This window comes from Solea senegalensis, linkage group LG11 (assembly GCF_019176455.1).
Source record: "Solea senegalensis isolate Sse05_10M linkage group LG11, IFAPA_SoseM_1, whole genome shotgun sequence".
Taxonomy (NCBI): domain Eukaryota; kingdom Metazoa; phylum Chordata; class Actinopteri; order Pleuronectiformes; family Soleidae; genus Solea; species Solea senegalensis.
Window position 1 is genome coordinate 9733094 of NC_058031.1, and position 27796 is coordinate 9760889.

At 40.0% G+C, this 27796-nt stretch overlaps 3 protein-coding genes across 4 annotated transcripts; 2 read left to right on the forward strand and 1 right to left on the reverse strand.

Moving 5' to 3' along the window:
* Positions 1 to 14315, forward strand: LOC122777468 (dnaJ homolog subfamily C member 5-like). Of its 2 annotated transcripts, none has more exons than XM_044038742.1 (5): positions 1 to 202; positions 11536 to 11708; positions 12135 to 12348; positions 12732 to 12903; positions 13044 to 14315. In XM_044038742.1, exons 2-5 carry the CDS (start codon positions 11602 to 11604, stop codon positions 13136 to 13138), a joined length of 588 nt encoding a protein of 195 aa, XP_043894677.1. In that variant the 5' UTR covers positions 1 to 202; positions 11536 to 11601; the 3' UTR covers positions 13139 to 14315. The 2 variants fall into 2 exon arrangements, with proteins under 2 accessions (XP_043894677.1, XP_043894678.1); XM_044038743.1 differs by having other exon boundaries at positions 11545 to 11708.
* Positions 13631 to 22361, forward strand: LOC122776818 (phosphoribosylformylglycinamidine synthase-like). Its single transcript, XM_044037539.1, has 17 exons — positions 13631 to 13657; positions 14500 to 14656; positions 14745 to 14806; positions 15417 to 15578; positions 16615 to 16851; positions 16948 to 17178; positions 17587 to 17767; positions 17849 to 17932; positions 18534 to 18689; positions 18967 to 19086; positions 19172 to 19317; positions 19408 to 19615; positions 19719 to 19810; positions 20417 to 20531; positions 20620 to 20769; positions 20929 to 21069; positions 21805 to 22361. Exons 1-17 carry the CDS (start codon positions 13631 to 13633, stop codon positions 22113 to 22115), a joined length of 2580 nt encoding a protein of 859 aa, XP_043893474.1. The 3' UTR covers positions 22116 to 22361.
* Positions 22357 to 27724, reverse strand: LOC122777466 (E3 ubiquitin-protein ligase RNF170-like). The gene is made up of 6 exons (XM_044038741.1): positions 27507 to 27724; positions 26505 to 26622; positions 26139 to 26229; positions 24797 to 24870; positions 24591 to 24701; positions 22357 to 23349 (listed from the first exon to the last, which is right to left on the reverse strand). Exons 1-6 carry the CDS (start codon positions 27533 to 27535, stop codon positions 23023 to 23025), a joined length of 750 nt encoding a protein of 249 aa, XP_043894676.1. The 5' UTR covers positions 27536 to 27724; the 3' UTR covers positions 22357 to 23022.
* Positions 27725 to 27796: the final 72 nt, after the last annotated feature.

Genomic DNA, 27796 nt, shown 5'->3' on the forward strand with positions numbered 1-27796 from the left:
CAGAGTGGGAGGGATTCCGTTCGACTGCTGAGCTCGGATTGACAGCTACCTCCCGTTGTAGCTGATATCGCTGTGGCCGTACTACCGGCTGTTTTGAATGATTTAGCGGCGGAGAGGAAAGCCAAACTGGGATGCGAGTAGTATAAAACTCGCTTCGTTTAAAAGAAGTAGTGGAGCCAGTCTGCCCGTGGTTTAACAAAAGGTAAGAAACGCGCACAGTTAGCCAGGGTGCTAACATTAGTCAGCTTTGCTGCCCTTGGATTAGTTAGCAAGCTAAGTGCTAGCTGCCGAAACCAGGCATATCGCCCCAGGCAAGCAATGCTATGGAAGGGCTAACTAACATGGATGCTGTGTGTGCGGTGCCTAGATTATTTGCTTTGATTGTCGAGCCGGTCGATATTTTAGAGTTCTGAAAATGAACGAACCGAGAGACATGCGTAAAAAGCAGTGGCGTCGATTCAAAACCTGGGGCGTCATGTGGATTATTATGGGTTCATACGTGACCGATTTAGTCTGGGGTGAGAAGATACTACAGGATAAAAGCCGGATTTGCTGATTGTAGCCAAGTGAGGGAACTATATGTGGGGGGTTTTATATCTCTAGTGGAGAGACAGATACAACTTAATTTCCAAGACGATGGTAACTAAGTACACTGAATTATTTTTGTTTTATTGTCCATAGTGTGGGGGATTGTAATACTGGTTTACTTACTCGTGAATCTGAAATGGCTGCGTTAGAGCGGTTGCCTTTTTCTGTCCCTAAATGATGTGACTCGGCAGTGGCAGGTGGTGAATTGGCTGAGAGTGAATGTGTGATGTAATGGCAGAACATGTTAAATTCATAAAAGGTTATTATTCAGCTGCTGTTTTGGCCCTGGTGATCCTTACTCTTTGAAGCTTTAACACTTGGAGTTATTTCCAAATATTGCTCCATAATAAAGTCCAGTCAGACTGGACTGTTTTTGAACTGTATTTTGCACTGTATCTTTATAGTTTGTGTGTTTCCATTTGTATTAAATAGTCTCTTAAAATATTGATCGTAAGAAAACATGACTCTGCATTTGCAGTCCACTCTAATGTGAGTCGGTATCTAACCATATTGTGGTTGTCCATGTCCAGATATTGCCCAAGCCCATTTAGAGATCTGGGACAGTGCACCTCCAACCACACAGATGGAAGAGTGTCTGAATAGACCCTGTTATTCAGCCTAAAGGCTCAGTGAATTCTGAAGTGTGATCTATTATGTTTTCATTATCAAGTACTTAAATTATGTGTACATTGCATTAATGAGTGTCCTTTTCCAACAAGTTGGAAAGTTTAAATTTCATATTGTGATCAATTGTTTTACTGCACATATCCTGGTAAACATTTTTACCAAAGCATATTATCTGTCTGAGTCAGCTGGTTTGTATATGTATTGTATGAGTAAATTGAAACAAATGATGGTTAATGAGGTCACAACTAAGAGCTCTGGTAGAAGTGGTCATCAGTGACTCATGAAGGCCAGTCACATTAAATCAGGTTACATCTAGATAACAGAGGAGCAGTGGGGGAGTCACATTGCAGCTATAATAAAAGAGTAATGTCTTTAAGAACAATAGCTTCTTTTTTTCAATATCAATTACTCCATGTATTATTCAAGTGGCAACAGGTAAAGAAATAAGAATAATAATCCTCAAGATTTATCTTTTAACCGGTACCATGTTAAGGTTTTGCAACCCTAAATCCACAGACATCACCTGCTGCCAGGCATCTATTGGATGATATATGCTGTCAATCACACTGGTGTCTTGTCCTTTATCCTCAATGTTACTTTAAATGGAAACATCATTTACAAAAATGACACCCTCTGCTATTGAAGAAGACCCTTAACATAGACCACCCTCTCCTTGGGAACATGTTTATTTTTGTTATAAATCAAATAAAGACTATGGTCATTTTCCCAGAGCCTTTCATTCAACCTGACAATGTTTTTCAACTTGCCAAGTTCTACCCTCTGTGGCTGTTTGGAAGTAACAATATATCTATTGTTGCTTTTGGGTGTATGTACTCATCCAGCAAATTGGAGTACATACACTTGTCTATGATGTTGCTGAAAATATTGCTAGTATATATTACATAATATGTGACAAAAAAGGATAACAATGTTAATCACATTTTCTTATAGCCTGGGATGATAATGTGTTGTCCAATGTTATTATTTGGTTTTGGTTGTAAAACAGTTATCCATTTTTGGAAAGGTGGTGTTGAAGCCTATGCTAATCTAAAGAGATGAATTATTAATACTTGGAAACAGCTGTGTCATTAGTCTATTTTGTTGTGCCTGTTCTAAACTTCTCTAGTGTCATTTAGCTGTGGTACTTGTGTAACAGTTTCCTGTTGGTGTCAATGCTGCAGCCCTTGAAAACCTAAAATTATCCCCCAGCTGATTCCTACTTTGGCTCACTGGTATTTGGTATTGATATTTGTATCCTCATGTAAGAAGGCTGACATGCTGTTCGTATTCAGTCTACCACGTTAGAATCACAACAGTACTAGAGGATCATGGGACCTGAGCTTTGCACACACAGCGACTTGATTTATGGCCAGTTGACCCTAATTTTGCTGCTTAGTTTTTATAAACTGATGTAATCATTAGTCAGTATGTTTGCATGACATTAGAAAAATAAATTATTGTTTCGTCTGACTAACACCAGACTTAAAATTCCGTACATGTAAATATGTTACAACCTGATCATGCAATTGGGAGTCGCATCACTGCTGCTTGTATACCCTCAGTCAGACTTTGGTCATGTGCCACATCCTATGTTATTTGAACAGATGAACATCTTAAAGTGTAACATTTCAGTGAATGACTGTATATATGTATACTGTAATGTAGTTTTACTTTTAGCAGTCAATCATCTTTAGAGACCTTTATCATTCATAAATTGCTGCTGCTTGAGCTCAGTGTTACTTAGTTGCTCATGAGCATGTAAAATCCTAAGCCTAGAAACCACAAATCACAAGTCCCCTGACAGGTTTGTTTTTTAACCTGATATGGTAGCCACTTACCACCAGGTCATGAGTCTTGTCATGAGTGCGTCCTGTAAACAGCGCAGTGTAACAGGCCTATGATCGCAAGTCACATTGGGCTGTCAAATATTCACCATCAATGGTCCTTCTCCTGCAGCTTCACTTCACTTAATTTTCTGTCTTTTATTATATATGTCAAGGTTTGCTCAGTCAGTGCTAACTTGGCAGTATCCATGTCATTACTGTAATGTCTTACACAGCCTGCATGTCCTTTGAGACGGCTGATTCGACATCAGCTAATGAATTGGACTGCCGTGTGTGCATCAGCAAATCCCTGTGCCAGGATTTGTGTATAGAACTGTATACAGTAGGTAACATTTGCTATGAATAATGTCCATAATCTGCATAATCGTTGCACTCTGAGTTCACCACTGTCAAACAGCATGATAAGAAATTAACTGAATTAACTAACAGCCTAACATAGCTTTACTTTTGTGTATTGAGATATCTATAACATTGACAAACCAATGTCAGATTTCACAATTCTTACAGTGTAACAATTCTCCAAATGCTCCCACACATCTGAAATAAATGTGCTGTGTGTGTGTGTGTGTGTCCACGTGAGAGAGACAGCTGTATTTACTGTGCTATGACAATGAAGTCCTCGTCACATTACAAGCTATTGATGGTCAGGGCTGCGTGTGTCTGACTGTAACCTGATCTCATTGAATGAATATGTAGCTGCACACTCTCACAATCAACAACCACTGACTAACTTCTGTAACTGTTTGTATTTATGTGTGAACCTTTATTTGCATATAACCTCAGGATCCTAAGTGAGGGCAATAGGAGAATATTCATATCTTTCTGTTTTATTGCTGCCTTTTTAGTATTCATAGTCATTGTGATCCCATTGGGCCCCTGAGGAAGACTTAGACTGGTGCTTTTGCTCTTTTATGAAAGCAGTATTAGTTAATCCGTTCCATAAGTTTAGCTCTGGTTCCCGGAGGACCACTTAAAGATTATCATCTGAGTGGTGAGGAAGGAGCTGTGGAGGATGTGACTGTGTGTCTGTGTAGTATGATGTGGCTACTGGTGGTGAATGCTTGCCAATAATGTTGACAATCACAATTTCTTTCTTTTCTTTTAAATGATGTCTGTCATCCATATTTAGAAAGATTCAGAAAGCAATGTAGGCTTTCGATGTAACAGCATTAATTCAATAATAAATTGATCATGAAAACGTTTGCAATGTATATGGAGAAATCAGGTGGAAGAAGAGTAGGAATGTGAAGCAGACGTTACATTTGAGGTAAAGCTTTAAAGAAATCGAAAGGGAAAACCAAGAACTATATTTAAATATATTTAAGAGGAGAAAATGCATTGTCATCCATCTAAGAATGAGGAAAGAGAGCAAGAGATGGTCTGACAAGTTCATGAGGAAGTGATGATAAAGGTGTCATGTTGAAAGCGAAAGGGAGCAGTGTGAAATGGGTGATGGAAGCTAATTGAAGAAGGAAAGGAAAGAAAGCAGCTATGTTGATGATGACGACGTCTATGCTGATGTTTTTGTAATTGTTCACACATAATCAAATTTTTTTTCCATCTTTGTATTTCCAGAAAGTTGATGGTCTAGGCGTTCATTGGTGAAAGTGTAATGTTCTTATAGAAACAGTGAGTACAGTGACTGAATATTTTACTTATCTTAATCTTAGATGTTGTAGTTTGGGCATTCTGGCACTGGGAAACCGATGGAAAGTTTTCACAGTTTTTTTTTATGTATTAAGAACCACATCATAAACCAATCACCATAAATTATTTTTTGATTCTATTTGGGTTCTTCCTTAAGGGGACTCCACAGTGGATCTTCTTCCTCTATCTTGCCTAACAGTGTAAAAAGTTATACAATTTTTGTTCCTTGCCTTCATACATCCTCATCTTCAGTGTAAAGAATATAAACCATATGAACCCAGAAAACTGACAGTTCATATATGAAAGAAATCTGTAGTTTTGTCCTGTTACTGTGTAAGCTGTATCAAACTGTTTCTTTTGGTAGATAATTGTTTGCCTGCCAAAGTAGCAGTGATAAACTAGAGGTGTGTGTGAGGTTGGGTTTTTGTGAGGTGGACTGTGGACAGGTGTTAAAAGCTGGATGTATACATGTAGTGACCAAAGCTTAGATATGTATGCAGGTTATAATGTACATAGATTGTTGACAAAAAAAGGATAAATGCAGCTCTAATTTTGATTGTGTACTGTAAGGAGCAACAACCCAGTCCAAACTTGGTTGTTCTAGCATTTAAATGTAAAGTAATCAAATACTTGTGTGGAGGCTTGAGGAAACAGATGGAGAGTTCTCTGCACAATTTACATTCACAAAAAAACAGCTGTTATTTAGCATAGTCAATAATACTGACTAATGATCCATGCCTTCACTGAGCAGCAGTAAGTGAAAAAGTAAACGGAGTAAAGTTGTGTCATTGCCGTCTCAGCTGTCTATAGCTCCTTTTTTATTCAGAGGTCAACTATACAGTATTTCATTCCAATAGAGCCCTCATTTCGCAGGCTTTGCTTGTTAATTCTGAACCAAACAAATGCTACATGCTGCTACAGAGTGTACTTTTTCTGAGCTCATGATGTGTGACACAATAGCATTACGGTTTGTTCTGCCATTTTGCACAGACAGCATCAATCTGACTACCTCTGATGCCCGCATTAATGTGGAAAAAAAATGCTCCAGTTCCATCTTCGTACCTTTGTGTGGGCTCAAGTGGATCCTGTGGACAATTAAACACCAAGCATTCAGCAAGGCCACAAAAGCTGTCACACTCTTTTAGTGGTTCCAATGTCTGTGGTTTTGTATGTGTTGTTATGTCCATGCTCACTTCCCCAACACACAAAGCACATGATGTGATGCATCAAGTGTTGTTTGCCACATTTTTTTTTTACTTTATTCAGTCAGTTCCGTCCTCTAAATTCCTGAAGTTGTGACAGTATTCATGTACACGATGCAGTATTCTGTACAGTTCCAATGGAGCCAGGTGTTGTAGACTTTGTCTCTTTATATATGTTGTTTCAGCTCTATTAATCAAGCAGGCATCAAGTCATTATGTGTGTACAGTGGAGACAGTGCCATACTTGGCAGAAATACTTTTAATTTAGCATGAAAAAAGGTCACATACAGCAAGAATGTGCTTTACTTTAAGTGTAAATTGTATAACATAGATCAGTGAGCATCACTTAAATCACTATTAATTCAATGAATGTCTGTCTGTCTGAATCCAGCTTTGGCAACAGTTTGTGTTGTTTTGATGTGTTACTGTGCCATACACATGACACTGAGTCACTTGAAGCCTGAGATGCTTGGCTGGTAAACGACGCTTTACACTTTCCTTGTTTTCGCCTTTTTCTGCAACAATTTAGTTCTTTTAAGTAGAACAAATAAAACAAAATAAGTAAAGAAAAGAATGAAAATGGCAAACTAAATAACTATTCACAACAACATCAAAAAAGTGGTAACATTAGCTATGATACTCCGTATTTGACAGATAGAAATGTAAAATATGATACAGTTCAATAATCTTATATATAGAATGCTTCACTATGGACAGACTGTAAATGTGTAAATAAAAATCAGCAACAGCATTTTGAGCTGTTTATTTCTTCTTTATGGGAGAGAAATATTTGTTACAGTGGGAGAATCATGTATTTATACCTAGCACAAATGTGTTGTTAACAGCTTCATAAGTTTTTAAAAGGTCTATAATGACTGTATTGGACTAGTATCAGTATACTCAAGTTTTATTTGTAATTAACTCAATATATGTACTTGTATATACTCGAAGGAGGTCTATACTCAATCAATACATTAATTTAAATATTTATGTTTTCTGAATGAACAGATCGTTTATCTTTTAACTGACTAATAGTTACTATTAGCTCATGTTTGCAATATTCTAGTGACTCATGGGTTCCTTCTTGCATAACATGGGGATATGGGGGACATACTTCAAGCTAAGCTGTTGAACACTGTGCATTTTTAGTCCGAATGTGATGGACTTTAGGCATTTGATTAGATAGCTTGTACAGGCCTGTGTCTGGGGTACTCGCTGTCCAAGTGTGAGAGAGTAAGTGCTAGCCCCACACAGACTGTGACAGAGACACACACAGATCTCTTGACATGACTGGGAGCGCACCATTAATGTCAGCACTTACTGATATTACAGTACTTCAAAATGTATTCCCCCGGGCCTGTTTAGTACCAAGTAAAGTCATTGAAGTTGAAGCCTTAGATGTGAGTAGTGCACTAGTCAATGAATATATATTAGCAACTAAGCACAATAATTTAAAAAACTGTTTGATAGTTCTGGACCTAACTATCACTATAAACAACATGGCTAATGTGGCAGAGGATTATATATATATTTTCCACAAATACTTGATAAATTAATGATTTGCACTGCACTGTCAATCACACTGGTGTTGCCTCACAGTCCTGTACAAAAGTCACCATTAGTATTATTGTTTTAGCAATGCTGTAATGATCATTCAGTATAATTACTTCATTGGAACACATCCAGAAACTTATATACAGTTTTCAAATAATAATCATTTTTTTAGAAAATAATAAAACAGCTTCTGCAGGTTGAAGTATTTAGAGTGACTTGTAACATGACCCTGACTCTCTTAGACCTAGATTGGAACCTGATTAATGTATTGGTAAAACCTAATATTTTACTATTTCATGTAAAAAAAATATATATATATTGTAAAATGTAAAATTATTATTCTTATTCTTAAGAATACTTTTATTGCAGAAGACCTGAAACTAGGGAGGGAGGGGGGGCTACTGATGAGTGTGAAGCACAGTGAGCTGCGATTATTATAGCTTTGTAGCTCAGTGAGAAACCTTTACACGATAAACCTGATGGGAAAAAAATCAAATCAAATAGAATACTCAGGTGTGAAAGCTTACATTAAGTCGCACTCTTGCAGACACGGATGGTTTGGTGTCATCCTCACTACAGCATGTGTTCATTGTCACTGTGTCTCTGTGAGTTCCAATAAATGTCCTCTTTTAGCTCTGTCACTGCTCAAGCCAGGTATAGACTCACATACACACTCACACATCCCTCTCTGTAGTATCTTGGTAATCCCTGGTGTACAGATGGATCACCCTCATTGGTTAATCTCAGTCAGGTGGTAGGTTTATCTATGTTGTGACTGGTTATTCCAAGGCATAGTAGTGGATTGGATTTAGGGATGTGTTAAATCAATCTGCTCTGAAGCATGGTATTTTCTAGACATTGTGGGGTTGCCATGGCAATAGCAGCCATTTGGAGCTATACAGAGCTTTGAGAAACAAATGGCTAACTCGAAATTTTATTATAGATTTGTATTATTAATAGAATTGATACATAATTAGAAACGGAATAGAAAATATCCACACAGTTTGTTTGTATAAGGTGTATATCTCTTGCAGTGTCCTCATGAACACTACCTTTTTTTCCTTCTTTTGTTTATTCAAGATTATCCTAACAGTGATCCCCTCCCAGTCACAGCCCCACACACACACACACACGTTTGATGTTTATGGACTCTCCATTGACTACAATTATTTTACGCAGCCTAAATCAAGCACTATCCCTACCCTTAACCATAACCAGTTAATGCCTAACCTTAATTTAATCCTAACCACAATTCCAATCTTAGCCCTAAGCCTAACAATTTCCTCAGAAATTAGGTTCTGCCTCATTAGGGCCAGGTTTTGATCCTCATGAGGACTGCTGGTCCTGACCATGTTTGTGTTTTTGTCAGAAAAAGTGGTAAAAAAGGTAACAACATATACACACACACACACACACACACACATCATCATATTTTATATATATACATATATATCTATATTGTAGCTAAAGGTTGAAGATAATGTCTTCATGAAGTTTACTGGACCAAAAGACTGAACCACTCTGACAAGCTGTAGATAAATTAATCTGTAAGTAATGCAAACTTTTCAGACTAAAATCAAACATTGTAACCCTATAATCTCCTGCATGACCTACCACAAGTTGTGTTTTATTACATGTGTGAGCTTATCCATATGCCTGAGGGTAATTATTCTACTATTGCAACGTGGTGCTCATGACTCACAGTGTGATTATTGCTCGTCATCTCAAAGGTGTAGGTCCAGTGTGACGCTTAGTATCCTGTTGTTAATTTAAGTGTAGCAGTCTGGTTTAGTGTCTGTAAAGGTGAATTGGCTTAAGCCTGCTAACCCCGATACACCTGCTGTCTGACACGGTTGTATCAGACAGCACTGAGGTGCAGGCAGTTGCTGTCATGTTCAAACGTCTGTGTGTGGATTTCCTTCCAGATTCAGAAATCCTGAATTTATTCCATAAGTATAAAAATACAGATTAATGTTTGAAGTTGTTTCTTATTTTAGCTTGACAGTTTGTTCTATGAACTCTTGTGTGGCTTATAATCAGCTTACTTCTCCTCCTCATTCCAGCAAGTTCCAGCAGGCTGTACAGTAAGAGGTGCAATGCTGCCCTCCGCAGTTCAAAGTTCACGTCACATTTTTACTTCCTGAACAATCACAGATGGTTTGAGAAGTTTCTTATCATGTATACACATACACCATGTTACCCTACAGCTGGTGTTATTTTTCATCATGTCTTCAATCAGTGAAAAGACTATGGTGCTGTTTATAATTTTAATAATCTTTGTGACATTCTTAAATAGTTTTCATTTTCTATATTGTGTGTGTGAGTATAAGGCTAACACTGTATGGTATAAACATAAAATCTACAGTATATCAGCAGTATCATGAAAGAACCGCAGATACTAGAGCTGGAGCATCTCAGATAGGGATGTTTGCAGTGGTGTACTGAGTTCAGTACAACTACAAGTAATAAAGTGATTCCTACACTGAACTTTGAGACAGTAAAATCAAAGGAACTAACTAACTACTGGATAAGAAGCCTACTATAATTTAGATTAAATGTTATCAGTCTAACTTAATTGTCTGTTTGCTGTAGCATCAATGACCTTGTGGTGACTTACTAAAGAAAATACTAAAGAAAAATTCAACTTTGATGGAAAGAAGTATTCTCTCTTAAAAGTAAAATATTAGTAGAAGAACTCTGCCAACTGATGGCAGAAGGCCTGTGAAACTGAGCTTCAGTTATGTCAACGCTGTCTGAATTTTGTGTGGTGATAATAATTATGGCAAAACTATAACTTCTTCTAACGGTTGTCTGTTGTGTGCCTGAGGCTTAGTTTCTTGGGCTAAACATTTTGTCCATCAAGCAGCAGCTAATATTGAAAATGCATGACATTTTCAGATGCCTTGTCTTTCCATAGTCTCATGTTGTATGACCAAGAAAGCATTCATTCCCTACATGTACAAAGTTAGAGGATAGAGACAAATAAATTACTGCAATTATCGTTTGTGTGCAAATATATGCAGATTATTTTTCCTGTCAAGTGACAAATCAATTAATCATCACATTTCTATTGTATGTTGTGAGTATGATTGTTGTTGCCTGGTTCTATATTTTGATATTGCATATTGTTGAATATTTTAGGGTGTTGAACTCATTTGACGACAGCTGCTGTTGCATGTCCATCCACCTCAGAGCGTCATCAACAGCACCTGTCTGTTAACTCTGCTTTTATCTACGATCCTACAATTTACTTAATGAGACAGCACACCTTGATCTTTCATGCATGGTTCTTTTTTTGTTTGCTATGTCATCTTCTAACTTACTAGAAATACAAGGTAACTTAAGAACAGACTGTAAATCTCTCTGCCTAACTTGACTGTGTGACATGAACCTAAGTGACCCATATTTAACCCACTTATGCCGCCCCCGTCCTGTGCTCATCAAACTAAATGGTGCTGCCGGCACAACTGTCGGGACTCGGGAGCAATGTGAGGTTAAGTGTCCAGGGAACCTCTGGCGTCTTGACTAGCGGAGCAGGGAATCTTCCAGTTTAGTTTTATTGTTACTTCTAATTATTCCTTATTACTTTAATAATATCTATTTTCTTCATTTACATTAGAGTGTAGTGAAGTAATATCATTCATCTTCTACTTGGTACACCCTTGATAAGGCGTGAAAATACCTCTGATTAAATTCGAGGACTGGTTGGGACAGAGCAGTGAATGAGTGGATTTGGTCTAAAATGTCTCTCACTCTGTGTTTCCAATGTTATACTGAATATCTTTGTGTCTGTTAGTCCCTTTAGAATGTGACATTTTAATTTGAAGATGTCATCTTTCATTGTAGGCGACATTTAGACATCTATAGACAAAGCAGATAAATCAGTGGATCAGTAAATAAAATAAAAAGTGCTGACCAATTTCAAATACAGTCATAGTTGCAACTGTAATTGTGTATTGCTATGTGCAAAAATTGAGATAAACATGAGATAAATAAATGGTAAACAAAGAATTTCAATTTAAATTGTGTGTCCTTGTTTCTGCTAATTCCCTGTTTCTCTTTGTACCTGACAGGTGTGACAGGTGTGACAGGTGAGACACTTTATTACTGAGGGAGCGAGTGAGAGAGAGTAAGAGACCATGGACCATCAGAGACAGAGAACTCTCTCCACATCAGGAGAATCACTTTACGCTGTGCTGGGAGTCGACAAGAACGCTACTACAGAGGACATCAAGAAATGTTACAGGTAGAACGTTCCCCACCAGAGACTTTATAGTCATTTGTTATTTAGTATGCCACTAGAGGGCGTTGTAGTCCTGTTACCAGCGCTTCAACGTGATCCAAGAAATTAACATTAAGTTAATTTAATGATTTGCAAGTGGGTGTTCAATAAAATATAACTTGTTTTCCAGATACAAATGATTGAGAATCAGTGTGACCCTCAGAAAAAGACAAGCCGTAGATAAGGGATGGATGATCATAATAATAACCTTAGTGGTAAAGAGTAGCTATATGATATATAGTAATAGTTAGAGTGATTGAGCTAATCTGTTTCATACAGCAATGCTCTGCTACGCTCTCAACAGTGTTGTTTCAAACTGACTGACAGGAACACATGCTATTGTCATGGTGTCGGTGTTGTTTCCTTCATTCGCCGTTTTCTTCTTTACAGGAAACTGGCATTGAAGTTTCACCCAGATAAGAACCCAGACAACCCAGACGCAGCCGAGAAGTTTAAGGAAATCAACAACGCTCACTCTATACTGGCTGACACTACCAAGAAGAACATCTATGATAAATATGGCTCGCTGGGACTGTACGTCGCAGAACAGTTTGGAGAGGAGAACGTCAACACCTACTTTGTTCTGTCCAGCTGGTGGGCAAAGGTACGGTGAAAGAAAGAGAGAGAGAGAGAGAGAGAGAGAGAGAGACCTGCTGGCTGTGCTGTTGTTTCTGTAATTTTGATGGAAGGTGCAGTTGTGCTGTCATATTAGAATATAAATTTAAAAAAAAAAGACAGTTAAACAGAGACCTTATTTTCAACAACAGAAAATTTACAGTAAAAAAACAACAACTCTAATAAAATCAATTAAAGTCTGTTTATTTCTGTCCAATACATTTTTATATATTAGTTTAATGCTGTATTGTGATTATATTATGAAATGACACTACATGCCATAGACCAAAATTCTGTAACAGTAGTAATGTATAGATGTGTGCAAAAATTAAAAAAATTTATCCCTATCTCCCTCCCTTCTGTATCCCACAGGCCTTGTTTGTGTTCTGCTGCCTGGCCACAGGTTGTTATTTCTGCTGTTGCCTGTGTTGCTGCTGTAACTGTTGTTGTGGTAAATGTAAACCTCGGCCACCCATGGACCAGGATCCTGAGTTCTATGTCTCGCCTGAAGACCTGGAGGCCCAGATGACCGCTGACGAAAGAGGTAAGCCCTCTCTGATGCTGACAAAACCATGTCTTTCTAAGAGCCGATTACCTTTTAAACACTATTATTTTGTATTTATATAACTGCATCCAATTATTTTGGGTTGCATGCTTCCTAATGTGTATGTGTTTCATTCTCAGATGGTGAACCAATTGTGTTGCAGCCATCCTCAGCCACAGAAACCACCCAGCTCACTGCTGATGCCCACCACAGCTACAGGACCGAGGCATACTAAAGAAGCACACACACCTGACAATTACACACAAATTCCACCATAATTGACCCATGTCTAAGTCCCACCCCCCTGTGTTGTTGTCATTACATTAGCTGGAAGCAGCTGAGTTTTGGCCTAAAATGAAAGTTGTAGTGACTAATGTGTATATTGTTTTTGCTTCGGCCGCTGGTTCAGTGGAAAAAAAAAAAAAAAACACAAATTAACTCCTGTGAATTCTAGGCTTTTATAGTTTAGGTTTAGTTTAGTTATGTTGTCTTTGTATACCGATCTTTTACTGTTGCACAGTGTGGGTGCTTTTATAACATGCTGATTTAGTTGCATAGTGTGTTTTACTAATTTGAAAATGTTGTTTTTTTTTAATGTACGTTTAACTGAGCTAGCGAGAAATACAGTAGCTTGTCCACATCAGCAGAAGTGGATGTGTCCAGATCTCTCGGCACCATAACCTGGCTGCCCGTGATCTTGATCCTGTGCATATCAGAGGTTTAAATGATGACATCTGAGCTGAAGCTGGAGTTGGTCATATCGTTATAGGCGATAAGTTAACATTAGTTAGCTAGCATTGTTGTTGTTTGCTGCACGTCGCTTCAGCATTCCTCCCAGCATGACTTTATAAAACGCCAGGAAGCCACAGAAAAGTGCTTTTCTATGGTGGTCTCCACTCAGAATGTAGCGTGAATCTGATACTTGCTCTGATTGGCCCGTGTGTTCAAGGGTGGGGCTTAGCCGTTGGTCAATTACTGGACAGATTTAAACTGCACACATCTGCAGTAATTATCTAATACCACACATACACCAGCAAACAGTACTCGCCATCACTTTATCGGTTAGCCTGAGCACCACAGCTTCACCCAAAACTTTCCCCTCTTGAGTTTTGAATCTGAGGTGAAAAGAGAAGAGATGGGGAGAAAAAAAGTGGATGAGGAGAGCAGTTTAGTGGAACAGCCAATATGAGCGCCCCCCCCTCTTTCTGACCTGCCCTTTGATTGGTTAAAGTCTCCCGTCACAGACCAGGTTTTCCCAAGGCTGTAAACAGACTCTTTAAGGTCTCAGATCAGTTGATTTACATTATGTCCAAAGGTTATTAGAGAATTATTGATTAGTAACACCAAAAATATAATTCATACTTGTACTGGTATTGACAGAAGGCAAATAAATAGAGCTCAGCTTGTATGTAGTTTATGGCTGCAACTAACAATTATTTTCATTATAGATGAATCTGGCTCCATAAAATGTTGCATAGACCAACTCCCTCAAACAACCACACCTCAAAGAACCTGAACTAATCCTTTAAGGAAGGCCATTATTGATTCCACATGGTGAGGCTGATTTGTTGTAAATCAACAGAGTTTCTCTTGTAGGTCCAGGGGGACAACTCCAGCGAGAGGGATCTGGGTGCGGTGCAGAGAGGTGACGCTGAGATGGAGCAGAAGATGAATCGTGCCCTCAGAGCATGTTTGGAAAGAAGCAGTGGGAATCCAGTCTGCAGTATTCATGATCAGGGGGCAGGAGGAAATGGTGCTAAACACAACTCCGTCTTTAGTGGTACATCGTATCGAAGGAAGCAGACAAGAGATTAAGTGTTGACACTTATCGTCATCTTTAGGCAATGTGCTCAAGGAGCTGAGTGAGCCGGCTGGGGCTGTGATCTACTGCAGCAAGTTCAAGGTAATCAGCGATGAACACTGAAGCTTAGATCACATTTAATGATTTTCTGAGTGTGAAAGATGCAATTAAAGACACCCTCTGATGTCTTTCCACTGTGGCTCATGATCAGAATCTGCGACCGCTCCAGCCATCTTAGTCATTCAGAGACCAGGCTGGTGTCACAGTCTGAAACATGACCATCAATAACACTCCTTTTCATTCTTCTTCTTCGACAAAACTTAACAAAACATGGCAGTTCACACCCGGCACTGCTTCAATAAAAGTTCAGCAGTCAACCTGTAGAAACGGAACCAGGCTTAATTAATTGGTTTCCACACATTAATGTGTCACTTCTGTACTGTTCATGGTAGAATGCTAGTCTAACTCTGGGCTTTACCATTCCAAACTGTACCGTAATGTACCAAACTGACCTGTACCATGATGGAAACACAGTAATAGTGTGTATGTTTCCCCCATCTCAGTGACTCCTGTAGTCTAAACACACAATGACTGTCAAGTCTCACGAGACGAGTGTCAAATGCACAGTGATCCTACGATATTGAAATGGTCACATGTAATCTTGGCTTGAGGAACACAAATACTCATGTTGTGTTCCCTCTCTGCTTTGTAGAAAGGTGACCCCACTCTGAGTGTGTTGGAGCTGTGGGGAGCAGAGTATCAGGAGAGCAATGCCCTGCTGCTCCACCCATCAGACAGGCCTTTCCTGGAGAAGGTGTGTCAGAGGGAGAAGTGCCCGGTTGACTTTGTGGGAAATGTCACCGGAGATGGCAAGGTAGGTTTCTACCAAAATCCTCTTTAAATGAAGTGATTTTGTTGGTGTTATCATGTATTAATACTTCATCACATTATAAACCTGTAACACAGTGACTGAAGAAATACTATGCATATCAAATCGCAATCACAATATCCATCACAAATATTGCAATTAGATATTTTCCTCAAATTGTCCAGACCTATTGTAATATCACACAGAATTAGTTTCCAGGTGGGGAGGTGTAATATACAGCCTGCAATTCCTTCAGACTGTGTAAAGCCATTGTCATGTCGTCCAGCAGAGGGCACTTGGCCTGCACTGTACCTTTAACCATATTTATTACCTTAAATGAATTCCCTTTACACTATTAACCTTTTACAATCTCTACCTTGAGTGCCATAAATGTGTAATTCCTATTTGTTTACAAATCCTTTCAACTTTGTCCCTTCCTAAATTGCCTTTCACTTCACATAACAATTAACTTAAACCTTGAAATCAATGTGCTAAACATGGCTTTACTGAAATGCAACAGCACCCTCTAGTGGGTGAAAAAGTTATCATTAAACAAAGCAGATAAAGTCCGTGAAAAGTCGATAAACACACATTTAACTTAACAAACTCGACAAACCTATCAACCGGGTGCTGATGAACCTCAAGTAACCAAACTACACGTTAAATTTTACTGTGTTTATTTCCATCAACTTTTGCGGTATTTCTCTGAGTTACGACAGTTACTTCCGCTTTACAACACTTTGCAAGTTATTTCAAAGTAAAAGCATGAGCATTATTGTTTCAAAATAAAATGAACACTTATAACCATGACAAAAATGAACTTAACATCAAGGTCATTTACATGCACCATGTCATCAAAAGAAGACAACAGTGATTTAAGTCATTTTGTGCTTTCACGTCGTCTTGAGCGAAGATATGAATGCCTCATGAGGAAGTAAGTGTGTGTGAGATTGAATAGTATAAACATATCTGAATATCTTCAATTGTATTTGTTTTGTAATATTTGTTTGAGCATGAGCCATAATCTCTGTCTGCCCCACAGATTGTGCTGGTGGATGATGAGGCAGGTGGTAGTGACCAGACAGAGAGTGGGCGTTGTCCTGTTGACTTGCAGCTGGAGTGGGTTTTGGGAAAAATGCCTCAGAAAGAATTTAAGATGGAACGTCTGTCCCCAACCCACCAGCATCTGACACTTCCTGCTGGGCTGACGGTCAAAGCTGCTCTGGACAGAGTTTTGCGTTTGCCTGCTGTGGCGTCCAAACGCTACCTGACCAACAAGGTGTGTGTCACATTCCTGTTTGCTCTGTCTGTCTCTGTAGAAGTAAATGTCTGCACACATGTGTGAGACGGTGTTTTTCCTCTCTCCCTGTCTCAGGTGGACCGATCTGTGACTGGGTTGGTTGCCCAGCAACAGTGTGTCGGCCCTCTTCACACGCCGCTGGCTGACGTGGCTGTTGTTGCACTGTCACCGTTCAGCCTCGAGGGAGCAGCAACAGCCATCGGGGAGCAGCCAATTAAAGGGCTAGTTTGTCCTGCTGCTGGGGCTCGTATGTCTGTGGGTGAAGCTCTGACCAATCTGTTGTTTGCCAGAGTCACAGCGCTGAAGGTGAGAAGACTCACTATTTTCTGCTGTTACATTCATGTCACTCCCCACTGGTTTCTTTTGTGCTTTGGAAGTGCTTTTGATCACAGAATTGTTGTTTCTGCAAATCTATCAAATTACACCTGCAAAACAATTGAACAATTAATCTTGTATTTAAAAAAATACAAGATGTCCTCACTTCACAAAGTAAGGTCTAAGGAATATTTCACCGAATGACGTCGTTTGACTCAGTGCAGGGCAAACGTTGAAAGGGAAAAAAGGGATTTTTTACAACTCAGTGGAAAACTGAGGGGGGGAAGCACAATTAAAAAAAAATGAAAATAAATAAAAATACTACTGCTATTCTAGCTATACAAAGCCACATGCAAATGGGTGAAGTATTCCTTAAAGATTGTGGTCGTGTTTTTTCAGGATGTGAAGTGTAGTGGGAACTGGATGTGGGCTGCCAAGCTGCCTGGTGAGGGAGCTTGTTTGTGGGAGGCCTGCAAAGCCATGTGTGAGGTTATGGGTCAGCTCGGAGTGGCCGTCGACGGGGGCAAGGACTCACTGAGTATGGCTGCGAGAGTTGGAAAAGAGACGGTCAAAGCTCCAGGTACTCTCACTACACAAGCGCGTGTGTCTGTAGATGTGTGTTTGAGTTTTTAAATCATTAAACAATTCAATTCCGTGTCAGGTGCTCTGGTTATCTCAGCATACGCAGTCTGTCCTGACATCACGGCCACCGTGACGCCCGATCTTGAGGATCCAGATGGCGAAGGTATGACACACTCACAGGCAAATGCGCACTTGCTCACACGCACTCAAACATGCAATATGATTGCTCATTCTAAAAGGAAAAAAACAGCATAGGCTTGGTTGCCATAGTTTGGATGGAGAGATGGACAGTAAGTTGCATTTAAACTAAGCTAGTTTGTGTACTATTTTGTTATTAATTAACTGTTCCATCAAATTGTGGAGCTCCACTGATTGTTTAAGCTTGTTCTTTATTCTTGTGGAACTTCTCCTGCCAGATCACAGGTATTGTCTCAGTGAACACAACAGGAGAGGGTCCATTTAATTCATAGCAACTGGGTGGGTGATTTTTGCCTCCTATGTCCTCGACTCTGGATTTTCTCCTGCTGTTGTGAAAGCATCTAACCCAGACTATCCCCTGCTGTGTTCTTCAAGTGTGAAAGGCGAACTATGGAGAATTTTCAGACCCCATCCTCAGGGTCATGCACATGCATCATGGACAAAAGACCAGTTTGACCTAAAGTTGAGATTTTTATATGTCAGTGTGAAAATCAGGCACATTGCAGAAAATAGTGCATGCATCTGTCTCCTCTGTCTGCCTCTGACCCTGTGTCCTCTGTCTGCAGGTGTATTGTTGTGGGTTCCTCTGAGTCCAGGATGTCATCGTCTGGGAGGATCGGCCTTGGCTCAGTGCTACGGTCAACTGGGAGACTGTTCCCCTGACCTGGACCAGCCGCAACTATTGGCTGCCTGCTTCGACACCATGCAGTCACTCATACAAGGTCAGTTTGTGTGTTCAGGAAAATAACTACCTTCCATAAAGGGAAGAATTAAAAAGTTGAACTTAGTTTATAGTTATTTCAGTCTGAGAGATTTGTGTTTCTGCTTTATTCTCATTAACCATTCATTTGGACACAGTTCTGTGCTGTGTTGACACAGCCCCCTAGTGGTTTTACTTTGTATCTTCTGCCTTTTTAAAGAGTCAGTTTGATTTATATATGAAGCACATTAGAGATTTAGTCTTAAGTGGATAGTGACCCCCTCCCCCCCTTCTTTCAGACCGTCTGCTTAGTGCAGGACATGACATCAGTGATGGAGGCCTCATATCCTGCTTGCTGGAGATGGCGTTTGCAGGGAACCGTGGAATTGCTGTTGAATTGTCATCACAAGGAACTGGAGGTAAGCAGACAGATGTGCACATTTTGGTTTTTGTTTACGGTAATATATACGCTGTATACAACTTGGTGCATCTTCATCTGCACAGTCATGGAGCTGCTGTTCAGCGAAGAGTTGGGTTTGGTTCTCGAGGTGTCGCAGCCTAATGTCGAAGCCGTGAGTCAGCGATTTAGCGACGCAGGCGTGCGGTGCCTTCGTGTCGGCAAAACGTGTGGCTTTGGACCAGAGGCTATGGTAAGACGTCTGCTTCGACAGTGTTAAGTCTTAAACCGTTAAACTTCATCTGTAACGAGTGTGTCTCTCTGTCTCTTGCTTGACATCCAGGTCAGAGTTTGTGTTGACGAAGAGGAAGTGCTCAGAGAGCCGCTTCCCGACCTCAGAGCATTATGGGAGGACACCAGTTTCCGGCTGGAGCGCCTCCAGGCCAATGAGCTGTGTGTTGAACAGGAAGAGGAGGGGCTGGCTAAGAGGACACAGCCATACTTTAAACTCTCCTTTGACCCCAGTGAAACCCTCAGCATCAAGCAGCCCAGTAAGACTAAACATAACTGATACTTATCTAATAAAATTAAGTTATTTAAGCTATGTTATTACTATGTAAGGCACATTGTTAGATTTGTCTTGTGTTCTTTCAGCTGCAGCTCTGCCCCGTGTAGCTGTGGTCAGAGAAGAAGGCAGTAATGGAGACCGAGAGATGTCTGTATCTCTGTATATGGCTGGCTTCGAGGTAGGTACAGTATAAGGCATGATCCTCGTCCCCAATTCACTGCTTGTAGCATGGAGTCTGGGTCACAATGGCTGTGTAAATGCTCTGGATGCACATAGATGTGCTGTATGAAAGTGTGAGTGAATGGCAAAACTGTGTAAAGCAGCTTTGAGTGGTCATCAAGACTAGAAAAGCGCTATAAATACAAACCATTGCTGTTTACTCCTTTAGTGCTCGTCAGTGCACAAAGACCAACCCCAGATTCAGTCAGGTTTCTGAACAGCTTTGGCTGCTCATTGTTTAGCCTCATCAGACTGGTGTTTCTTACGTGCTGTGTCTGCCATTACTGCAGCTTCTGATCCCTGCAAGGCTGTAACCTCATCTGCTCCCCATTACTGGCTCGAGTATATAAACACACTGACTAAGTGGTGCCACCCAGAAACATCCAGAACTAGAGCAAAACTAAGAGAAAACAGTAAATACCAGCAGAGCTTAAAGGAGGATTGAGAGGGATTAGTTTTGGATGAATCTAATTTTGACTATTTTTTGCAAAAATGTCTACATGCTCTAACTTGAACCAAAGCCACACAGCTTAAGTGCCTGACCATGGTCTATATTTGTGAGTAGGTGTGGGATGTGACGATGCAAGACCTGTGCTCTGGCTCTCTGACCCTGGAGCGCTTCAAAGCAGTAGTGTTTGTTGGTGGGTTCAGCTACGCAGATGTGCTAGGATCAGCTAAAGGTAACAAAAAGTGAAACACACATACACACACACAAGTCCCAGTTCAATGTAAGACACTGAATTCAACTGTATTCTGCTTTCATTAAAGGTTGGGCTGCTACTGTTGCGTTCAACCCCAAGGCCAAGGCTGAATTTGATCGCTTCCGACAACGGGATGACACACTGAGTCTGGGTGTGTGTAATGGCTGCCAGCTGCTCGCCCTGCTGGGCTGGGTGGGAGAAGGCAAGGATGGAGCAGGTGAATGAGGGAGTGGGGAGAGCAATGAAATGTTGCCTGCAGTCTTAATAATAGTAATTACTAAAAGTAAAATAAAACTGTTACTGTTGTAAGTGAAAAACAGATTGTACTCATCACAGTTGGCTAAACACTGTCCTATTGTTTAAAATCTTCCCCCAGAGTCTGAAGTGGTGCTGACCCATAATAAGTCTGGCAGGTTTGAGTCTCGCTTTGTCAGTGTCGGTATCCAGGCTTCACCATCCATCTGGCTCAGAGGGATGGAGGGATCGGCTTTGGGAGTCTGGGTTGCGCATGGAGAAGGTACAGTTATGGATAAGTCAAATCTGCATTGGAGGCAGATCAATGTACATAACATGTTAGAAGAAAACTGTTACGTGTTATCCTCTTGTACCTTGCCGAGCTGTTACAAATGCATAAATAGTCATTTAAAGCAGAGTTGGAGTACAAGGCTGGGGCCTCACTGGAACATGACGTCACCTCGTATTAAGACTTGTTGAAAATGAATTTATTGTGACAGCCCTGGTGTGTCACAAACACAACAATATATAATATAATATTAATCTTCTTAAAAGTAAGCTTTATTGTGAAATATTTGCAGGACCATTGGGTATGCAGCTTCATCCTGAAGAGTCCTGGTAATTGTTTGAGTACAGAGGAGTAATTAATAATATGAATACATGGGTCATTCAGATTTGACCTTAAGTATGTTCATTATTATTATTATTATTATTATTATCAATAATAATAATAATAATAATAATAGCAACTTATTGATTTTTAACAGTATACAGTGGTATTATTTGAGTGTTGTTTATTGTAAACTTTAGGTAAAACATAGCAGCAACTCTAAAGCAGACACAAACTGTGTGAAAAACTGCACACTCATCCAGTGAGCACACAAAGATTTCTCACTTTGACAGCTTTCGACTTGCGTAACAACTCAATCTGCTGACTTGCATGTCTCAGATCAGTTCTGTAATCGACAGCTGTGTTTAAAATTGATTTTTCCCCTCCTGACCTCTTTTCTTTCTGCAGGTCTGATGCAATTTCGTAACTCTGAAGCTCAGGAGCAGATCGTTTCTGGTGGTTTCGCCCCCTTGTGTTATCTCGATGACCAAGGTGCTCCAACCGAAGAGTACCCTCTGAACCCTAACGGCTCTCCGCTGGGTATCGCGGGGCTTTGCTCCAGGGACGGCAGGCACCTGGCCATGATGCCTCACCCGGAGCGTTGCACCCTGGCCTGGCAGTGGCCCTGGGCCCCGAGAGATTTCAGAGCGTCTCTCACACCTTCACCGTGGCTGCGCATGTTCAAGAACGCAGCTGCCTGGTGCAGCAACATGCAGTGATGACACCCTGTTTAAAACTCTGGTGCTGCCAAAATAGTATTTTCTCTGTTGAGTGAGTGTGAACTCACTCAGTTACTTGGTGTTTACACTTTTGACACTGTTTTCTTCTTGACTTCTTATACATTCCACCAATTTCATTTTGGCAATCACTGTATTTTTATGGAACTAATGTACCAATCAGGCTGCTGACATTATCAATGTTGCACTACTGATACAGAACATGCTAATAAAAATAACAAACTTAAAGCAATAAATATTCTTTATTTACACATAACATGAAATTCACACTGTAAAAAGGCAAATTATTTTGACTGCATTGACTCACATTTTTTGTGTGACATAATTGTAGCCCAGGTTAAGGAGTGAAATGAAGCTTTGGACAGTTTTTAAGATGGGGGCGGTTTAAAAACTATTGTTTCAGTATCAAATGTCTATCTAATATATACAAAAACGAAATGAGGTGATGCAAGATGGCAGCCTCTGTAAAGTAAGGCCCCTGTCATGTTTAAGGTTTCTATTAAGGTGAAGGAAATCAAAAGATTTTAGTTTAAAGTAATTGTGCAACATACTTATGGATAGTATATAGAATTTCTTTCAATAAACCCTTTCTAAATTGTACACACTGGACCTTTTTAAGTGCTGGGGATTTGTCAGCAAAGCTGAAACACCGTGTTGCACAACATCTTGTTGCAGATATCATTTCACTCCAGCAAAGGCTCTGTAAACACAAGTGGAGAGGCTGAGATACAGTTTGACATCTTGACTCTTAAATACTCTGATACTCATGCGTCCACTGATCCAACTAGCCGCAGCCAGAAGCAAGAAATCCAATACAAGTCCTTGTAGAACAGCTTGTACTGACACTCTACAGCTGCATCTGTCTCTACAGTGAGTTCCCCACCAATGGTTAAGAGGCTGTGGGGTTCGCAGAGTGTCCCTCCCCCTCTGACACCATTTGCCGGTTGATGCTGATAATGCAGATGAGGAGCAGGATGACGACCACCAGGTCATCCAGGACCCCCAGCAGTCCACAGAGGGAGGGGTCTGTCTCCAGAGGACTGGCCAACGACGAGGTCTCTGTGTCCAAGGGAGGAGAGGAAGAGATGGACACCACGGTCCCCACACAGCAGAGAGCCACTCTGAAGAAGAACAGCCACACGAGGCCTCCCATTGCACCGAGGCCACGAGCCAGTAACTGCAGGAGGAGAGGAGCATCACACAGGTAGTCTGTCACCTGTTAGTGATGAGGAGAAGAGTTCATGTCAGGAAAGAGAACCAGCAAACATTAGAGGACACGGTAGATGATACGGCACATACAGAGTGTCACTGATGTGCAACCACAATATCATGTGACATCCTTTTTGCACTTGAACAATAGCAGGAACCTGGCTTTTGGAGTGGAACCTTAATTAATGTCATTGATATCACCTGTGTTTGTCAATGGCCGTCATAAAGAGGGTGTATTAGGCAGGTCTATTCAATGTTTAAGCCTTACATACATGCGTTGTGTGAGTTAAACAAATTGGAAGCATGTAAGTACACAATACCAGTCACGTTATTCCATTCAAAATGCCAAAGGTCACACCAAACTGACAGACATAAAATCCTTAGTAAAAATTTAGTGACATCTCGAGGTGAAGTTGCCTAGAGCTAATTCTAAGGTGGTTTTCAGGTGATTAAAAAATGTATGAAAATGTTATTTTAAATATTGCCTTCAATATCTGTAGCTAGATCTCCCAAAAGCCTACATCCTGCACCTTTAAAATTGAAAACGTTCAGAAGGATATCTGATTAAATAAATCGGGTTTATTTCAGTGAAAATACTCATTCAAGGTCGGGCAACTAGGCGTGTCAGTCCTGTTCGGCAGTCTAGTAAATGCCAGGTATTACTGTTACCAAATGTATTGTAATGGGAAACAAAGCAGGCGTTCTTGTCTTTCGTATGATCTCATCTGATGTTACATTCAAGGCTGAATTTATTTCTTTTTTATACATACATGCGTCAGACACTTTTACACTCCCTGTAACAGAAGGAACTTAATAGAAGTCTGGTTACTGGAAACACACTTTCTTATCAGACACAAGTCTTTCAGCAGTGAATTTCCCTCTTCTCTTATCTTCACGAGTACAGTTGTGTAAAAGTAGGAAAAAAACAGGAAGAATGTGTTGCACACTCCAGCTCCATATGGATTTGGATTGGAACAATCTTATTATATAGATTATACAGGTTAGATTAGATTAGACATTTAGATTATAATATATCGAAATGTTTTCCCCAAGTTACATCAGTTAATGTTAATGTTTTTCCATAGTGGACTAAATTAAAAGGAGAAGCTGACTTTTTTTTCTTCTTCTACTTTTCCACAACCAGACAGGTGAAGAGTGGAGAAGAAGCACTTTTACTGTGGAATGACTCGTTTGTGATAACGACCAGGACATTTTCATGAAGACCTGAAGGACAGATGAGCTACTGACCCGTCTTGGAGCTCCAGAATATCGTCTGTTGTAGTTTGTGATTTCCCCGAGAACCTCCTTCGACTGTCGGTCTGATCGACTCTCGTTAAAGAGATGGCACAGCACGCTGACCTGCAAGAGTCAGTGATATTTTTTATTTTTTTTTACTCCACGTTCACAGTCATTGTGAACTGACTGTTCAGACTGTGTTTGCATGTGTACTGTACCTTCTGTCTGCAGAGAGGACAGCTGATAGCATCCAACCATGACCCGTGTCTCCAGTAGCTGATCAGACAGGGAGCTGCGCAGTCAAACACATTAATCAGAACAATTGACACTTCAGTGCACAATAATAAATGTGTAAAATCAACTAGTATTATGTATTTTTAGCCTAGCTTTAACCAGAGATGTCTCATTGTCTGAGATTAAACATCTCTTTTCCACGAGGGTGGAAACATTTAAAGGATTCATTTACAGAAAATAATTAAATGCAGAATCATAAAAGCTCAAAATAAACATAATGATTGGCTATCAAACAAGGTAATGTGAGTCAGTCAAAATTTAGTAGTATTTTAAGTCAGACCAATTCTCTTATAATCAAGTATTTTTGCAGCAAAATGAAATGCCCTTTTTACTTATTTTCACAATTCTCTACAGGCTTTGAAGAACATTTAGAACAGTGAGGTCATTTCTAGGAGAGACAGACAGTTTTTCATTTTTATGCTGCTTTGTAGATCTGTGCTGACATACAGATATGTTTTGAGACTACTGGATATGTGAGAACACAAACGTCTGCAAAGGTTGCTCTGGACTTTTCCCAGAATTTCTGTATTGTCAGAGATTCGGGCTATTGTTTTTGAATATATCAGCTATGGTTTGGAGGTTTGGTCGAGTTTGATTTAGGGCCCCTCAAGACCCCTCAGCCTGTGGGCCTCAAACTCTTCTGAAATGCAGTATTTCGTCACTGACTACATCGAGTAATGGAGGGTGAAGAAGAGGCTCTGGGTTTCAAACACAGGTGAGTGGGTCAGGTGCAGTACTATAACTGCAGTAGGTTAAGGTTAAAGGGAAGATAAGCACGTGCAGGAATAAAAATAGCTTTGTAATCAGTGACAGATAACGATAAGGTTAGACCACAATCCCAAAATAAGAACCTTTTAGATAAACTGTCTACATAATGTCTACAGTATCTATCAATCGATCAATCCACAAATCACACTTTTTCCTTTCTTCTATTACAGTGCGTGACAAACACTTCACACGGAGGCTTTAGCATTTGGACGTCTTCTCGACAAAATGGTAAGAAGCACTGAGAGACAGAACTGGGAAACCATGGCAACCATAAGTGACACGGCTGAAGCAGCACGTGCCTGTGTGTCTGTGTCTTGTGTGTTTGTATGTGCACCTTTGTGAGGACCAAAAAAACGTAGAGAGTGAGGACATTTTGTCTGGTCCTGGTTTTAGGGCTAGAGATGACGCATGATGTCTAAGATGTGTCCTCACTAAGATCTAAAAACAAGGTTCTGTGTGTGTGTGTGTGTGTGTGTGTGTGTGTGTGTAATGTCGTACCACAGAACAAATGGCCACAGTTGGTCTGGACAGGGAAACTGGCCGTCTGCAGGCAAACAGGACAGTGTGAGTCTCTGAACTCTGCAGATTCCTGAAGACATGAGAAGAATAGAAAGACGATCAATTAAAGAGACGTCCTGGAAGAAGGAAGAACAAAGTGGAAAGCTAATGTACAATGTAGTGTGTGTTCTACATACTACACCAAAAGTGTAATAAGTTGGTTTATCACACTGACAAATTTACGTTATTACTTTAATTCTTTGTCTTTTGGCATAGGATTATTGCACATTTTATGTAATATACATTAAGTCTTAACAGCCGTTGACATCTTAGATACTGAGTGTGATTTGCTCGTGACCTTCTCACCTTGTGGCAGCTCAGACACGTTGACATCGACTCTGGCTCTGGCGCACACTGCAAAGATGACCCGGGTGACCCGAGGTGATGCTGACCCGCTGACCCCTCAGAGAGGAGACGGTCCCGTCTGCAACGTGACATGACATGGTGATACTGATAAAAACTCACACTTTTAAATACACGATATCAGCTGATGATATCAGCCAATGCCTCAACGATTTTTTAAAACTGCTGCACTTGCAAGAAGTCTTTTGAATTGAGTTTTTCATTCCTGGAAAGGTTTTGTTGGTATTTGTTTTTGTATAGATTATCTCTTTACACGACAGCATGGTCACAATATGAAGGTAATATTATGATAGTACTATCTTATTTATGATGCAATAGCCAGCTTGGTTATAACAATGGTAATAATGAAATAATATTACAGCAATACAATGTCCTTTCCAAAATAATAATCCCGTTATAGCTTGGTAATGAGAATTACTGTAGGATGCCATCTGTGCAACACCTTCACAATAAAATGCAACACTTTCACAATAAAATATGTAGAAATTAAAATTGGTAATTAACATTACACATTATGTTACACATGTTTCCAGGTTATACTATAGAAATATTACCATAATATTACTTCCACACTGATACCATACAGGTATTGTAGTGTAATGTTTTACCTTGTTTAACTACATATAAATAGAGACATATATTATTTAGATTTTTAGCTGACCATTTTTAACAGTATTGAAGATGCAGTTTTACAGTTATCATAGACAGTACTTAAAGTACTTCTTTCTCTAAATATATGTATTAGAGAGAGAAAGAACAGCAAATTTAAACTGAGAACAACACGCACAAGAGAAAGAGAAATTATACAACAAATGGACAATGTGGTCAAAAGCATGACAGTGCTTTTTGTTTTTCAGGTCAATTCAATGAGATCAGTGAGCACAGTTCTGTCCATGTTCTAATCAAACAAACAAACGCAGACAGAGGTAATAAAGTGAGACTCACCTGCACTGAGATTTGAGGTGCGGCTGCATCGCTGAACTGGAAAAAGCGGCAGATACTTTGAGTCACTGACTGCTGGAGGGATGTGAAATGCTGCCTGGCTGCAGCACTGAGCAACATAAATCAACTCCCTGTTAATGATCAACTACAACTTCCAATATCAGCTCGTCCTCCTGCTTAAAGGGAACGCTCACTTCTCTGTGGTCAAACCTGTGCACAAACTTCTCAACAGACAGTGGTGAATTTCTCGTGTAAAGGTCTTTGGTTTAAGATCAACATCGTTGTCACTTTGG